The sequence below is a fragment of the Mustela putorius genome, unplaced genomic scaffold (genome assembly GCF_011764305.1).
Source record: "Mustela putorius furo isolate JIRA1106 unplaced genomic scaffold, ASM1176430v1.1 tig00000224_pilon_pilon_pilon, whole genome shotgun sequence".
NCBI lineage: Eukaryota > Metazoa > Chordata > Mammalia > Carnivora > Mustelidae > Mustela > Mustela putorius.
This window is the reverse complement of record NW_025421321.1, coordinates 20,476,762-20,493,388: the sequence shown is the minus strand read 5'-3', so window position 1 is coordinate 20,493,388 and position 16,627 is coordinate 20,476,762. Positions and strand designations below refer to the sequence as shown.

Genomic DNA, 16,627 nt, shown 5'->3' with positions numbered 1-16,627 from the left:
TAGCTACAGAGTCACCAGAAAACCTAGTGAATACCACCAACTAGAAAACACTTAAACTGTAGCTTAAGCCTTGTTAAATACTGTTAGGAAGCAGTATGTATTCTTGCTTACTTTTCATCCTAGATGCAGAACAAATCACAATCACGGACCAAATCGTAGAGTCAGACCTTGGTGTTCTTCAAGAACTTTAGTCTAGTTCAGCATAATATAATGGCAGAATAATCTAAAGAAAGTTCACTCTACTGCCAGTCTGCGGAACTAGACTCTTCATTTAAATAGAAGAACATCATCTAATTGCTTCGGACCTCGGGGTGTTTGTTTGTAGATGACTCCGTGGGCTGCTCTTCCTCCCACATCCCTTCTAGTCCTAAAATTCTCTAACACAGCGTTATCCATAGAGGTGACTTGTAACCCGGTTAAATATTAGCTACTGTCATTCAGCCACTCTCTGCAGATCATTTTGGGGCCTGCGGAAAGGACGCTAGAAGGGGTGTGGAAGACTTCAAGATCTCAGTCTTAATTCCATTCCTTACTGACTCTGAGTCTTACAATAATAGATTCAACATTTCTAAATCTTCTTTCTTAACTAAAATATGGGGGAAAATCTCTATGACTTAAATAATAGGTTACAGTAAAAATCAAGTATAAAATTACAAATTTTAACTCCCTTCAAAATATAAGGAATGGTTATCTTTAAAATAGTAACAATGTTATTGGCTGTCTTAAAAATCTTTGAAATATTGCTTACTAAGTCTGCTTTGACTCCTATAACAAAATGCCATGGACTGTAACTTGAATGACAAACATTTATTTCTCATAGTTCTGGACTCTAAATCCAAGGTCGCTGTTGGCAGGCTTGGCTCTCAGTGAGAGCTCTCTTCCTGGCTTGCAGATGGGGCCACCTTCTTTCTGTGTCCTTCCATGAAAGAGAGAAAGAGCTCTGATAGCTCTTCTTATAAGGTCATCAGTCCTGTCCTGAGGCTTTACCCTCATGACCTCATCTAAGCCTAATTACCTATCAAAGGCCCCACCTCCTTCCAAACATCATCACATGAGAGATTAGGGCTTCAACAAATGAACATTCAGCCAATAACACTCATATTAATGCTGGGAGAAAGATGCTACTGCCAATATCTTGATATCCTCAAAAGAAGAGGAAATCTCATAGGTTTTAGATGTGGGAATGTGAGACCTCTAAGGCATTGCAGAGATGTCTACACTATCTCCCACCTTCCGTTGTGCTGTTGAGACCACCAGAAGCTAAATGTGTTAGCAAATTGCTGATTGTGAGGGGGGCCTGAGTGGCTCAGTTGGTTATGTGCCTGCCTTCAACTCAGGTCAAAATCCCAGAGTCCTAGGATCGAGTCCCGTATTGGGTTCCCTGCTCGGCTGGGAGTCTGCTTCTCTTTCAGCTGTGCTCGTGTTCCTTCTCTCTCAAATAAATCAATAAAATCTTTTTTTTTTTTTTAAAGATTTTATTGACTTATTTGACAGACAGAGATTACAAGTAGGCAGGCTTTGAGTCCCTTAAACGAAGGATGGAACACTTTTCTATTCTAGGCAGAGAGGCAGGAAGAGAGAGAGAGGAAAGCAGGCTCCCCGCTGAGCAGAGAGCCCGATGTGGGGCTCGATCCCAGGACTCTGGGATCATGATCTGAGCTGAAGACAGAGGCTTTAACCCTCTGAGCCACCCAGGCGCCCCTAAATAAATTTTTTTTTAAATTGCTAATTATGTGGATTCAGTCCCAAAATGATGGCCCTTCTTCTCTATCATACCTTTAGCACCTTTAGAGGTATGATGTGCTATTTAGAGTTTTCCATCTACCATGACTTACGGAAAACTTGTGTAAGATTTCCTAGCATTGTCATCATTCTGTAGAGCAAGCTGGAAGTCATAACAGAGCAGCTTTCCTTTGTTTAGATGTAGGGCAACTGAAAAGTTTGTTTCTAGCCAAAGGTCATATAGCTGGGAGGCAGGCTAGTGCGGGGGGGGGGGGGGGGGGGGGGGGGGGCATGCAGGCTTTGAGTCCCTTAAACGAAGGATGGAACACTTTTCTATCACGTTTTAGCTGTGTGACCTTGAGGCAAGAAGTTTTAGCTTCCTAGGCCTTCAGTTCCATAGCTGCAAAATGATAGCAGTGTAAAGATGACATAAATTAACAGATAAAATGCCTGGCACATAATAAGCATTTACTGGCCCCCAACTTCTTTCTTCCTAGCAAATCAAGGGCTACCGACCACAATTTTTAACTCTTGTTCAGGGTACTATTCATTACACTCCATGTTGCATAGATAGCCCTGTTTTGAACTGAGAATATTAAGTGCATTTTTAAAAACCTTATCTTCCAAAATCAATCTCTTCACATTTTCAATAATGCAAGAAAGGAGCTTCAAGTTGGCCCACAGAGATTTTTATGAACCAAAGGGTTATTTTTAATTGGATTTTGTGCCTGTTGTTATGGAAATAGTTGTTTTATAGATTAAGCATTATGACTTGAGAGCAAGATGAAGCCCAGAATGGGGTATAATGATGAGATCACCCCTAAGCTTCTTTTTCTTGACAAAACACTTTTAAAATTAAGAGAATGGGAGTGGAGATGCTTCAAAAGCACATATTTCTAAGAGAAAAAGTCTTCCCTATAAAAATAGCTTTAACATGATATATTCTTTTTTCAAAGATCAAAACTAAGAATGACCCTCACTGCCAGTAGGATGCTAAGATTCTGCAGTTATTAAAGCGCTGCTTTCTTCGCTGTTGAAACTAGAAAGAGTCCCTTTGATCATGGAACTTGCTTTCAACATTTAGTCTCAAAGCTTTTTTTTTTTTTTTTTTGCAGTTGCTGAACTAAGAGGCTTCCTCTAGTTTTTTACTGATCAATCTCTAAAAACAGTTCTGTCTAGACTCGTTTTTATTCATGTATCCGGATGTATAATTTAACTTTTCTAAAGAAACAAAAAGAGATTATTTCTAATCTTAATGATGGTTTCTTTTAAAGAGATGAAATAGTTCGTCCTGAAAAATTTAGCTTGCCTTACCTGTTTGTTTTAAGCCCCAGAGAAACCCCAACCACAGAAGGCAGAACTTGTACCTGTTACATCCTAAGAGAGAACTCAGGATAGCCAGCAGTACCCAAAGCAAACAATGATGTTGTTGGAGAGACTATGGAGGTTCTTCTACTTGATTCTATTACTTTCTTTTTTTTTTTTTTTTTCTCTTTTTCTCTTTTCTTTTTTATTTCCTCTTTTCTTTTTCTTTCCTTTCCTTTCCTTTCCTTTCCTTTTCCTTTTTTTTTTTCTCTTTCTCCTTCTTATTGACCTTTTCTATGTCCTCTTATGAGTCTTGGACATTGATTGGTTTTGCCGGTAGAATTTGGTTGAAGAAATTATTGAACCAAGACTGATCCTGAGTCAGCTGAAAGTCATGAAACTCAATGATGCCATGTCTTCCATTATTTTAGCATACCAACACTTTTCAGTACTTGGAAAACGAGGGCGCGGAGAGGCAAATCCATCCCCAAATAACGAATCTTTAAAGACTTTACTTTTTCCAGTGAGTCATAGTGTCAGATTAGTGGAAATACTTTTTTAATTAAAAAATTTCCAGGCATATTAATTTTTTTCATTGCTTTGTTTTTAAATAGAAGAGGGATGTTTGTTTAACTTTGTCCTTTCAGTGATTTCCATAAAACAACTTTCTGAAATGATTTGTCTATTCTAAGCCCATGTAAATCCATTTGTAATTGATTTGTATGGATTTACATAGATTCACCGGCAGCTTCTTTCCCAGGTGGTTCCATTTCTGCCTTTTCTCTCTTGGTCCTCAGCTGGGAATCCCTACCCACTAGCGCTATTCAAACTCACTTTGGACCTTTATCGGCGGTGACATTTTTCCTCATTTCCCACAAGTCAATACCTTTATCTAAATCCACTCCACTGGACTTAGGTTTTAGACACAACATTCTATAAACCTAAGAACTGGGGGGACATCGGAAGTACGTGATACAGGACTGAAGAGCAGTCATCACACAACTCGGTGCCCGAGGCAGTCTCCTCACCGGGATCTAATCAGCTAGTTGCTGCACCGGAAGCTTAGGATCTGCTCTCTCCCCGAAGTCAGAGGCTACAACACTGCTGTCAGCTTCATTAGTCAGAAAGCCATAACTGCAAAGATCAGAGAATTCCTTGGGAAAAACAATAACCGCCACAGTAACAACAACAAGCAAGTGTGTGCAAATTTGGGACGCTTCCCGATGCTGTATTGACTGTGCCTATTTATGACAACAAGGTTCATTCCCTTGTCTGATCAATGCATAATGTTAAAGATCTTCTTAAAGTGTCACACCTGAATGTCTGTTAACTTGTCATTTTCCTTGCTTGCTCTGACTCTAATGGGCTTGAAAATTGATCCAGCCAGTCTCTCCTCTCTCTCTCTCTCTCTTCTCTTTCTCTCTCTCTCTCTCACCTCTCTCTCATTTCTTTCTCTCTTGTCTCTCCTCCCTCTCCTGTGCTCCCCCCCCACCCCTTACTTTGTCTCTTTCTCTCACTCTCTGTGAGGTTCATTTGCTTGACTGATTCTGAGTGTCCATAACGACTGTTTGGCATATTCTACAGGCAAAGGTCCCGAGACCCTTTTTGCCGGCTATAACCTCAATGATAACGAATGGCACACGGTGCGTGTGGTCCGTCGGGGAAAAAGTTTAAAGTTAACCGTGGATGACCAACAGGCCATGACAGGTAAATTTCCCTGTTTCCATTGCTTTTTCTTTTGCTGAAGCTTTAGTCCTTCCCGTTTCTTACAGGGAACTGTGAAAACCAACCACACAACTTGATGCTGATACACACAGTTCATTTTTTTGTTCCAATTTTTCCAGCAACAGTGCCATTCAGTAAGCACCATGTTAAATGTTTTTTTTTCTCTCAAATGAGCAATACTTTCATGTCATGTTCATTCCTGTTTAATAATTCAAGAAGATGTCATATATTTCAGTGCTGCAGCTTGATAAATATCTTAGGGCCTTATAAAATATTGAAGTCATTGTTTACATGCCAATTTCTGTTCAATTTCTTTGTTTTTTATATATTTGGGCGATGAACAGCAGCAAGTTACACTTTTTAGTGTCTGGGGAAATTGATAGATATGCTGGCATTCTGTCGGGTGAACCACTTTTTCATTATAAGCTGTAATAGATCATTTCTGATCTATTTACCTCAGTCGGTTAAACTTTAATATTAAAGATGCCATGTTCAATCCTTGGTATGCAGATTCCTCACTGAGGTGAACTGTGTAAAATCCACCCCAGAGACTTAGGGAAACCAAAAGAAAGAGGAATTGGTGCACCTTTGTTCTTTCTGCTGAAAATAACTCCAAGCATATGACCCGCTGGGATATTAACTCTTTTTTTTTTTTTTTAAGAGAACATCTCTAAAATTATTAATTATTTTAGAACAAGACACAAGATAGTCCTTGTGCAGCAGGGAAGTGTGTCCTACATTCAGCCCTGAGGGGTTCCCATGATCAGAGATCGGTTGATTATATCAATGTGGAAATAACATGTGTGGGATTTTAACTTTTGAGAGAATCGTTTCTGAATTCAAATGAACCAAACTACCAAATTTTAGCTATCTTGACTATCTTACATTTCAATAGCCCTTTATGGCTTTCCAGAACTTTTTTCTACATGTAGGTGCAGTTTAATTTCAGAAGCACCTGAAGGGCTTTAAAAGGACCAGTTCCTGGCCTGACATCAGAGAAAGTCTAGGAGGAGCCCAGTAATTGGTTTTCTTTTCCTTTTGTTGTTGTTGTTTTGTTTTAGGTTTGGGGGGCTTTTTATTTGTTTGTTGAAAATCTCTTTAGAGGGGACTCTCATGCAGCTGGTTCGTGGATTAGCACTTAGAAACCACTACTATGTTGTATCATTTTTTTTTTTTTAAAGATTTTATTTATTTATTTGACAGAGAGAGATCACAAGTAGGCAGAGAGGCAGGCAGAGAGAGAGAGGAGGAAGCAGGCTCCCTGCTGAGCAGAGAGCCCGATGCGGGACTCGCGCCCTATGTTGTATCATTTTGTTACCTGAGGAAGAAATTCAATCAGAAAGTTGTTAACATAAGCCCTTATTCAAAATTGCCAAACATGAGAAGGCTTTAAGGAACCGTGTGAACTTAAGGAAGGAAAGCAGAATTTTTGTCGGGCTTTGGCAGGAGTGTCAACTGAAGTTCAGCTGGTTTAGGTCAAGGACGACTCTTAGAAGAAGAATGAATCATTTTTGTAGATTAGCATCCGTCGTTGGGATAATTTGGGTTTTATCAAAAGGAGGAGAAATGAAGAGTTAGTGTCAAAGATCATGTGCAAGAGGTTGTGAATACCTAGCTCCCGGGGACAGGGACAGGTGAAAACCACAGAGGAATGTTCATCAGTCCCTCAGTTTGTCTTAAATCTCACACAGTGCAATGAAATAGACCAGATGTATGCACCCTCATTTTATAGATGAGGAAACTGAGGTTCAGAGGGGTTTGGTGACTTCTATGTCTTTGAAATGCCACTGTTGCCAGAAGTTAGAAGAGGACCTAAGCTTGTTTATATTGTTGTTTTTGATTTGTTTTTCGACTCATGGTCCATTATTTTATATTCATTAATATCCTAATAAGGGTATGATTCAAGGACAAATACGTTCCCAGATACAACATTGTGTCATGAAGACAGACACACATCTAAAACTTTAACAAGAACTGAGAGTCTAGGGCAGTAGATGATGGGCTGGATGGTTGATGTAAGCAACTCATGTTCTTGGGGTTCAGAAGAGAAGTTGAGGACCCTGGTTTCAAGGATCGCTTAAAGCAGTAGATTATATTTGAACTAGGCTGTAAAGAGAGGGTGATGAAAATGATAAAATATGTGGGGGAAGCATTCATACAAGGCAGAAGGGCTCTGATGGGGCTACACAGACCAGTGTTCAGGGACAGAGAAGTTTTGTTTTGCTTCTTGAATCCATATGGTAGTTGATAGAGCTAGAAAAGCCTTTTGGGGCAAATGGGCCAATGCTGTCAACTAAGGCGTTTATTTTTCCTGGACCTTCAGGCTATTGCAAAGCTTGAGAGTTATCTGAGAGCATATTTTTTGAGCAAAATAAATCCTGTGGGATTATATTAGATGCTTCAGGATGTAAAGTTGCAAGTCCTAAACTTCAGTGGATGAAGAAAGGATAGAAACAAAAGTATGGTGTAACACATTTTGTTAAATTTTATTTAGAAGTAATTTCAAATAAAAAAATAAAAAATAAATACAGTACTGGGGCTCCTGGGTTTCTCACTCAATTAAACAAACAACTCTTGGTTTGGGTTCAGGTCATGATCTCAGAGTTGTGGCATTGAGCCCCATATTGGCTCCACGCTCAGTGTGGAGTCTGCTTGTCCCTCTCCCTCTGACCCCACCCCTCATGCTCTCTCTCTCCCTCTCTCTCTCTCAAATAAATTAATAAAAAAAAAAAGTACTAAGAACACTGATATATCTTTACTCTTATGAACATTGTATCTCATTTCCTTTGACATTTTCATGACTATTTTTTTCTCCATAACCAGTTAAGCAAAACTTAAATACAAACTGGCTGTTTACTCCTAACTACTCAAGTATGCATTTTCTAAAAATAACGATATCCCCTTACATAACAAAGAGCTACCAACTTCAATAAATGTTGCTTGGATGCAATATATTTCATCTGTTCTGTCCTCCATACTTCAGTTTAGAAGGTTGACCCAGTGGTGTCTTTTATAGCATTTCCCCTCCAGCACAGTGTGCAGCCTGGGGTCAGACACCACATATAGTTCTCAGGTCTCTTTAGCTTTCTTTCATCTGAAACATTTCTATCGACTTTTTTTTTTTTTTTTTTTGGGTCTTCATGACATTGACATTTTTGAAATCTATAAATCTCCCACCTTTTGTCACTATAGAGTCACTCATTTGTGTTTGATGCTTTCTTGTGATTAAAGTCAGATTTTGCATTTGGGGGTAGAATATTGCATAGGTGTCATTGTGGCCTCCTTCCAGTACCCCAGGTGAAGGCTCAGGACGTCCCTGCCCTTGACCGGTGGTGATTTAATGTAACCACTTGGTCAACACTCAGTCCAGTTCCCCCTCTGCAGGAAGAGTATATTTTCTCCCTTGTCACTACTAAGCTGTCTGTGGAGAGACATTAAGACCATGAAAATAAGCTGTATCTCACAAGAAGTTCTCTCTAGATTTAGCATCCATTGAAGATTGTCTCCTCATCCAGTCTTCCCTGCAGGAGTTACAGAATGATTATTTTCCACCTCCAGCACTTGCTGTACATTTCGAGTCAGAATTCTTTTTGTTCTTTTCCTTCTTCCCCTTTTTTCCCCTTTCATTTTCCTTTCTCCCTTCCTTTTCTCTCTCCTTTCCTTCAACTCATCCTTCCTTCTTTCCTCCCTCCCTTCCTTTCTTCCTTATTGGTAAGGACCCACGAGTTTCTGTTTTTCCAAAAGTTTATAATTACTTTACTTAATTATTTTGGTGCTCAGACTGTCCCACTTTGGGAGCCTGTGTGAGTCCCACGAAGCTGGTCTTTGTCATACTGTGACATTTTCAGGTGTTTTTGTTTTTGTGGGTTTGGGGTGTTTTGTTTTGTTTTGTTGGCTCTTCCTTACTTTCTGCCATAACAGGACATTCCAGGCACAGTTGATACCTACCATTCCCCAGCCCCAGAATCAGCCCTTCGGTCTTCATTTAGTCACAAATGATATTATCACTCCAAATCTGGGTGGTTGGTGTGCTTGATGCGCCTCAAGTATATTTGTTTCCTGATCCTTTCAGCAGACAAAGATAGGAAATATATTCAAGTATCTACACATACACCTGCATATGTATCTATAAATACACCCACACTGAACTGAAGAAAGTTCCTCTGTGTTTTTCACCCATCCTTGTCCCTGGGAGCTTGGTATTCACAACCTCTTGGACATGACCTTAGGTACGGACTCCTCATATCTACTCCTTTTGATAAAACCCAAGTCATCCACACAGTGAATGCAAATCTGCAAAAATACATGTGCACATAGACATGCATATATGCGTATTTTAGAAAATATGAGTTCACAGTGGTACCGCCATATTGACATCATTGTTTCCTGACTTCCCGCATTTGGTGTTTCCATGTTCCTTCTTCTGTGGTTGGACTCTTGCTCCCAGTGATGTCAGTAACTTATGTGCTACATCCAAGAATGAATCTAAAATAGTTTCAGGATTTCTTGACATTGCCCATACCACTACAATTAATAAATCAACTAAAAAACAAAATTTAGGATTAGTTTGTTTCTCTCATTCCCCACTGCCTAAGCCTTAACAGATACCATCAAATGCTGAGTTTATAAGTAACTTGGATGATAATTTGCCTCATTTCCTTCCTTCTCTCCCTCCCTCCTTTTTTCTTTCTTTTCTTCCTATCTTCCTTTCCTTTAGTGTAGTTATACTGTCACTTGAAATATAATTAGTTTTATTTTAATTTAATTTGTCCTTCCCAGTATTATGTATTTAGCCTTGTAGGTATGTACAACACTAGCATGCTTTTAAAAAATCAGTGCAACACATTTTGAATTAAGAAGTAATGAACGGAACATGAATATGATCAATGTAACATAGAAAATTCCAGAAACAGCCCCTAAATGAATTGCCATCTAATTTTCATGGAAAATTCAAGATACATATTTTCAATTGCATAGATTCTTATTAAGCTTCTAAATGAATAGCTATGTTCTAATTCAGTGAATTGCCTTCTTCACCTTTCAGGGAATACACCATCCCTTTGTTTATTTAAATGGCCATGCATTTATCTACCACCAGCGATCATGTTAGGAAACAGAATTAATAGATACTGACATGGATATAGTTTGCTTATAGATGTAGGAACAAACGAATGGCCTATTCAATGGGGAACTCCCAAAAGAACTCTGTTGAGGAATCCTTCCTAAGCTGCCATCACGGGTTTCCATGGTGCTGTTCCTGGGCATGAACTAACTCTTTGTGGCAAAGTTACTCATATCTCCTTGGCTGGTTCTTACTGGGACTCTGGCATGTAAGACTTTGTTGGGAATCCATAGGCCATTGATGAGGTTTGGCTTATGATCTGAAAGAAAAGGAATCCTTTTTAGAATTCCCAACTTTGGAAGACAAATATATCCTAAGGCAATTGTTTACCAGGTTTTTGTTTAGCATGTATTATTAAAATTATAATATGAATCTTGGTCCACCTACTCAGGTGTGCATGAAATGGAATATTTCTTAATTGTCTTATGTCCATTTAAATCAGCACAATTTAAATCAGAAAGGCCTTGGGTATTGCTTCTGGATTTACACGATAGCTAATCAGAGTCATCTTTGCCTCCACTCCCTACTCCCTACCTTGGATCAGGCAAAGATTCCCTTTGTCTTTTTTCTGTACTTGTTCTCACCAAAAACACTTTTCCCAGTTTGTCCTTTGAATTGCAAGAACCCTGTTGCTCCTGTCCTAAGTGAGAGACTGGGCCTTTGCTAACTCCTGCCAGGATCTGTGGGCTGTGGTCCAGGTCCAGTTTCCCTATGTGTACCTCACAGACTCTCTCTGAACCCTTTACCTTGAGCAGAGAGCAGGGTGCCGGAACTCAGCACTTCTAAATCCCACGAAAATTCTCTCCCTCCTCTCTCGTATTTGGTGGTAATCCCCTTGTCTCTGTCAGTCCTCAAATGCATTCTGTTCTCTCCTTTTCTTTTCCTTTTTTTTTTTTCTTTTCTAGAGTAACCTTGCAAATCCAGCCCTTGCAAAAGACTGGAGAAGGCATTATTTTCCAGCAGCTTCCACTTCCTGCCAAAATACTTGGCCAGCTTTTTAGAATTGAAGAAAGAACAAAATATAAACTAGTATTTCAGTAAATTAGCTTGCCATCTACTCTTTCTCAAAATTGCCCAAGGCTTTAGAGCAGAAACTTGATTTTATCCTGTGTAGGAGTTGATTTTTTTTTCAGTAGTAAAAACCAATATAGTCTTTCTCAGAGTTTTAAAATGAATGGGAATATAAGCCAAGTAAATATTGATGATTCATACAAATTATGTATTTCCCCCCAATCCCCTCCAAAGGAAAAAGCCTACCTCACCTTTTTCTTTCTTCCAGCTCCCAGCATCTTGCTGCACAGAGCTAAAGACAGTTTTATTTTCACATTAATTTACCTTTAACTGGTGAATTTTCATCAAGGTGATTCATATTTGGGAGATTAGGTTTTGTGGAGATCTCACTAAAGCCAACAATTCATAAGAATAAAAAAGGTTTGATTTATGTAGCATGGAAAAAGTTTCCAAAGTGGGCAATGGAAACTCGCCACTAAGGCTTAAATTTAGAAATAAAATTTTTTTTCAAACACTCCAGTGACGACTCGAAGCCAACCATGAGTCAGGAAAGCAATGGCTTTTTATTTGTTTGTTTGGTTGGTTGGTTGTGTGTGGGTGTGTGATGAAGTTTTAGAATACAGGTGAGGTTCAGTGGGGTGAGGTCCAGAGTCGATGATCAAGAAGGAATTCTTGAGACGCCTTTGGTGCAAAATAGTGGTTTATTAAAGCACAGGAAGGACCCATGGGCAGAGAGAGCTGCTGCCCCGAGGTTGTGAGGGGGGCATGTTTTGTAGGATGGGGTTGGGGAAGGTAAGGAAAAAGGGAGATTTCAATAGAACTTTCATGTGTTACATGACCTATAAGATACCAGATGCCTTGAGGTGTTGTCATTGTCCAGGTTTTTTTCCTCTAGCAAGGTATTGACATTAAGATAGTTAATGTCATAGATTCCTAAAGAATGTCACATATGTCCCACCCAGGAGTGGGGGTTGGGGAAGGTTGCAGGGTGTCAACTTTTGCTTTGTCCTCAGCCAGCCTTCTGTTCCCTCATGGTGTGTGTGTGTGTGTGTTTTGGTTTGGGTTTGTTTTTTTTTTTTTTTTTTTTTACTAAATTTTACACTAAACAGGAAAAAATTTAAAGGAAAGCACTAGACACTCTTCATGCATTTCTTCCTACATTTGACCTCATTTTTAAATTAGAGTTAAATATACTGTTAAGCCTTGAACACAGCACTGTGCATACTCAGGCCATTCATTCTTGGGAATGTCTGTACCTCACCTAGGGCCGTGAGGCCTGGCAGCCTTTGCCAGCAAAGAAACTTAACAAGGGAGGGATTCCCTAGGCCTTAGAGAGGAAAGGATTCTACAGGCTATATGGGATTCCTTAGGTTTCAACTCCTCACTTAGTCTGTCTAAAAAATCTGGAACTCTGTGATTTGTATGTGTGTGTGTATGATAGTGTGTCTTTCTTTGACTGACATTTACCGTGTGTGCAGTTACTCAAGCCAGCAGGCTGGGCATCATCATCCGGTAATGGAGTTAACCCGAGTTCACTCCTTGATGCCTTACAGATGGTGGCGACACCAGGTGGAGTTGTCACACAAAGCAAACAATATTTGTGACAAAAAGAGAGGACGAGGAATAATTTCCAAGCCCGTGACTCCCTACACAGGAGGAGAGAGGTTCCTTTTATTTAGGGGTAGGAATGATGTTCAAATCAGGCGAACGTTGTTATCCCAGGTAGAAGCTTGCTCAAGTGTACTTAGACGGCATACCTAGACCTGCATCATCAATTATGTTAATGACACTCAGGCTCCCCCCCTTGGGCGGAGACTGTACATTATAATGAAGCAAAGATCACTGCTCCGGACAGGGTCCAAAATTGCTCTAAACTGGGTAGGGTCTTGGGCCCTCATCTCAGGTAAGGAACACAGGGTCTTGTTTACTTCTGAAATAGCACTGTGAGTTTTTACCACTGATTTAATGTCTCTGATATGGTTAGGCTATTTCCAGGCTGGTAGAGACATTAGCTTTTGCATTCACTTTTTTCCCCTTGAAATCCTTAACTATGGACGCTTCTGCATTTCTTCGTAATACTGACACCTCCTAGGAAGTTCTGTGGGGAGTGTGTTTGGGTAAGCAGAGCTAAAAGGACTTCTCTCTTATGTCATGGAAGCTGTCTCTCATTTTTCTTTTGCTGGGGACCCCCTAACTTAAAATTTCCCTCCTCTCCACTACCTGTTCATTATTGGTAAATCCTACAGATTATATCTGCAAAATTATCTCACTTCATACGTCTTTTTATTTCCATTTCTGCTCTATTTTACTTCAAATTGTCTCCAATTTTTACTATTAGAGAGTTTGAGAGAGAGACTATATTAGAGAGATTGAGCGCATACACACAAACACCAACTCATGGCTTCTGCCTGCCCCCCCCCCCCACCACCTCACGCTGGCAAATGTAATCAGGAGGCACTGGGCCTGATTATCTGGCTCCTGACTCTCCTCCCCATTTCCCGTGAGCCACTGATTTCACCTACCCTGAGTCTCCAGCCACACCCTCTAGCTCTTTTTCACGTGAAAGCTTGTGTTCCTCTGGTTCCCCTTCCTGGAGTCTACCTCCCCGTTCTGCTTCTCCAGCTCTCAGCATGTGTTTCTTTTTTTAAATCTTCAGATTTCACTTAAATATCATCTCAGGCCCCCATTCCATATTTACCGACACAACTCCCCGATTATCAAATTCGTAACAAGTTTTTAACTTTTTTTGGTTTTGTCATATATATTTTATCATTTCCTTACCTCCTCTTGTCTGCCTTTCCTCCAATATACCATAAGTTTTACAAAAACAGGAGCCAAGTCTGCTCCTCACGATACTATTTCTTCATTTCCTAACACAAAACACCTGACGTATACATATATCTACACCACATGCACAATAACTTTAAGTGAATTAACAAGTTGATATAGGGCTGAGGGTTATTTTGTTCTGCAGCGGCAATATAGCCCCACTCTGAAAAAGATTAAACATACAATGGCTGATACTATTATCTCCTTGGGTATAAAGATTTGGTTTGCATGGTAGGACTTCTGTGCAGCCACATGGTCCAGTGGTCGATTTTCATTAGAGATCATTGTCAGTCGGGTACACCCATACCCTTTGGTCAGAGGCATTTTGCTAACTTCAGATTCTCTTCACTCCATCTCTAAATGCTTGGAAACTTAAAAAATCTTTCTCCTTTAATGTCCTTTATTTTTTCATAATCAATATATGTGTCTAATAGTAGAGGTGGTTACATTACTACCAGAGGATTAAACTCTGAAGTAAATTCTGAGAGAAAAAAAAGAAATGTTTAGAAGGCAGCAGTTAATGTCTTCTTAGTCAGTGTATAATGGCTTTTTGGTGCTAATTTTCCCTCGCGAGCAAGCGTATCTGCCATTACTGTCAATGCGATTTATATACGCTTATTAAAGAAAGAAAAGACTCTTGAACATGGGCTATAATGATTTTTCTTGTAACTGGGCCATGGTTGCTCCCAAACTGTTTTACTACCTTTTTATTATTTATGATCTGCATACATATTCTATTCCTTTGAGAAAAGAAAACAGACATCACTTGTTATTTTTATCACTGAACTTCTCGGTCCTGCTAAGCAAAATGCGCTTCCATGTTTCAGAGCTATCAAGAACTTGACAGTTTGAGATAATATTTAATTTTAAGCACTTGAAATTTGGGGGAGGGGGTGCTGGGGGTGGCGTTTCTTTACTATCTGTTGTCTCACTAATGGAGATTTTAAGAAAAAACCGTTGACAGTTTCAGGCTTGAGGTAGGTTCATTGAGTTAAGACTCAGATTTTAACACAATGAAATAGATAAAAAAACAAAGTAGTATAAAAGCTCAAGTGATTTTTTTTCTCCAGCTTTTTATATTCTTCCTTTTATATAGCTTATTAATTCAGTGTTTCTGGTATGATATTTGAAAATTATTAAAACCTCCTTTTACTTGCTAACAACGAAGTAGGTCCCCACAGAATAGTATTGAGGTCATTGAACAAAAGAACTGAAAGAGAGAGAAATGATGTCATACAAGAAACCATAAATGCTTAGGATTTAATACTATTTTTACAACTGACAGACAACAAGGAGGCATCATGGGGAAGAAAGAGGGGGAGAGACAATTATTTATGGTCATATTTTTTGTATTAAAAAGAAGTTTGCATAGACAAAATCAGGGGCAAAAAAAGAAGAAGAAAAAAAAAAACTGATAGCTGAAAAGAGAACAAATCAAGGGATGGTGGGAATGCTGTTACCAGGATCAAGGATTAGTAAAGAAGTGTGGAAATTAAGCGGAATTAAGTACAGCTCAGGGGAGAGTTTTTTACACCAATGAGTTTATAAGCATCAAAATCAATTATGTATGTAGACAGTTTTTCTTGCACAAGAATAAGCATGCCTTTTATGTTTCACTAGCATTTCCTCAAAATGCCATCTAATATTTTACTGTCTTGACTAAGGAAATGGAAATCTGTCAGACTGGTCGAGGGAGGCCCATGGAGATGGTTGTTCAATCTTCATTACACCTGGGAAGAAGGTTCAGTGCTTTTTCGCAGGGCCTGATCCTGGGATTGCTCTAATTAGTATTTTCATTAATATCATGGATGACGGGATAGGGCAAGCTCGATAAATTTTCCAATTATGCCAAATTGAGTAGTGAAACTAGCACCTGGAAGAACTTGATTGCAATTTAAATGACCTTTTTGAGTTTCAGAAGAAAGCAAATGGCAGTTTAATTAGACAAGAGCAAGATGCTGGGAGCGAATCACTAGCAATGATAAGAGTACTTTATGTTGTACACTGAGAAACAGGTTCACATCTTTGTTTATTTTACCTTCAACAGTAAGATAGGTTACAGTAATCACTTTAGAAGTAAAGCTGGGATTAGGATGGGCTTTCATGGGGTTGACAGAGTAATTCGGTGGGATGCAGAGGCATGGGGGCTGAATTGAAAAGTTAATCAATAAATAAATCTGCGGGGCACCTGGGTGGCTCAGTGGTTAAGCCGCTGCCTTCGGCTCAGGTCATGATCTCAGGGTCCTGGGATCGAGTCCCGCATCAGGCTCTCTGCTCGGCAGGGAGCCTTCTTCCTCCTCTCTCTCTCTGCCTGCCTCTCTACCTACTTGTGATTTCTCTCTGTCAAATAAATAAAAATAAAATCTTTAAAAAAAAAAAATAAAATAAATAAATAAATAAATAAATCTGCAACCGAACTTCATTCTAGAGTGTTTAAAAAATAATTGTGCTTTAGGGTAAGGGGAGTTAATTTTACTCATATTTTCAAAACTGGGCATGCCTTGATATTGTATAGTATACCCACTTGAAGTATCCAAAACATAAATGCAAAGAAAATGGCATGCGTCCAGAAGAAATCAACGGAAACTTGGCAGTGGATGGGAGGCCAGTGTTCGGAAAGACTGGGAATTGTTCAGCACAGTAAAGGGAAGGTGAAATGTGCATATTTAACTGTAGACACATTTTCATGGTTCATTGTTGGAAGAATAGTCAGCAGCCCTTCATTTTAGCGATTGAGTATCAGAAAATACACAATCTTATTTTTTTTTCTTTAAAGATTTTATGTATTTATTTGACAGAGAGAGAGAGATCACAAACAGGCAGGCAGAGAGTGAGGGGGAAGCAGGCTCCCTGCCAAGCAGAGAGCCTGATGGGGGGCTCGATCCCAGGACCCTGAGATAATGACCTGGGGCA

The 16,627-nt window shown here is 39.5% G+C and overlaps 1 protein-coding gene across 24 annotated transcripts in view; it reads left to right on the top strand.

Moving 5' to 3' along the window:
* NRXN1 (neurexin 1) overlaps window positions 1–16,627 on the top strand; it is a 1,166,360-nt gene that overhangs the window by 553,202 nt on the left and 596,531 nt on the right. For all 24 annotated transcript variants that reach the window (XM_045077824.1, XM_004752835.2, XM_004752837.2 and 21 more), the window contains one exon: window positions 4,612–4,734. In XM_045077824.1, the coding sequence (XP_044933759.1) occupies window positions 4,612–4,734 (123 nt within the window). The remainder of the gene's footprint in view (window positions 1–4,611; window positions 4,735–16,627) is intronic.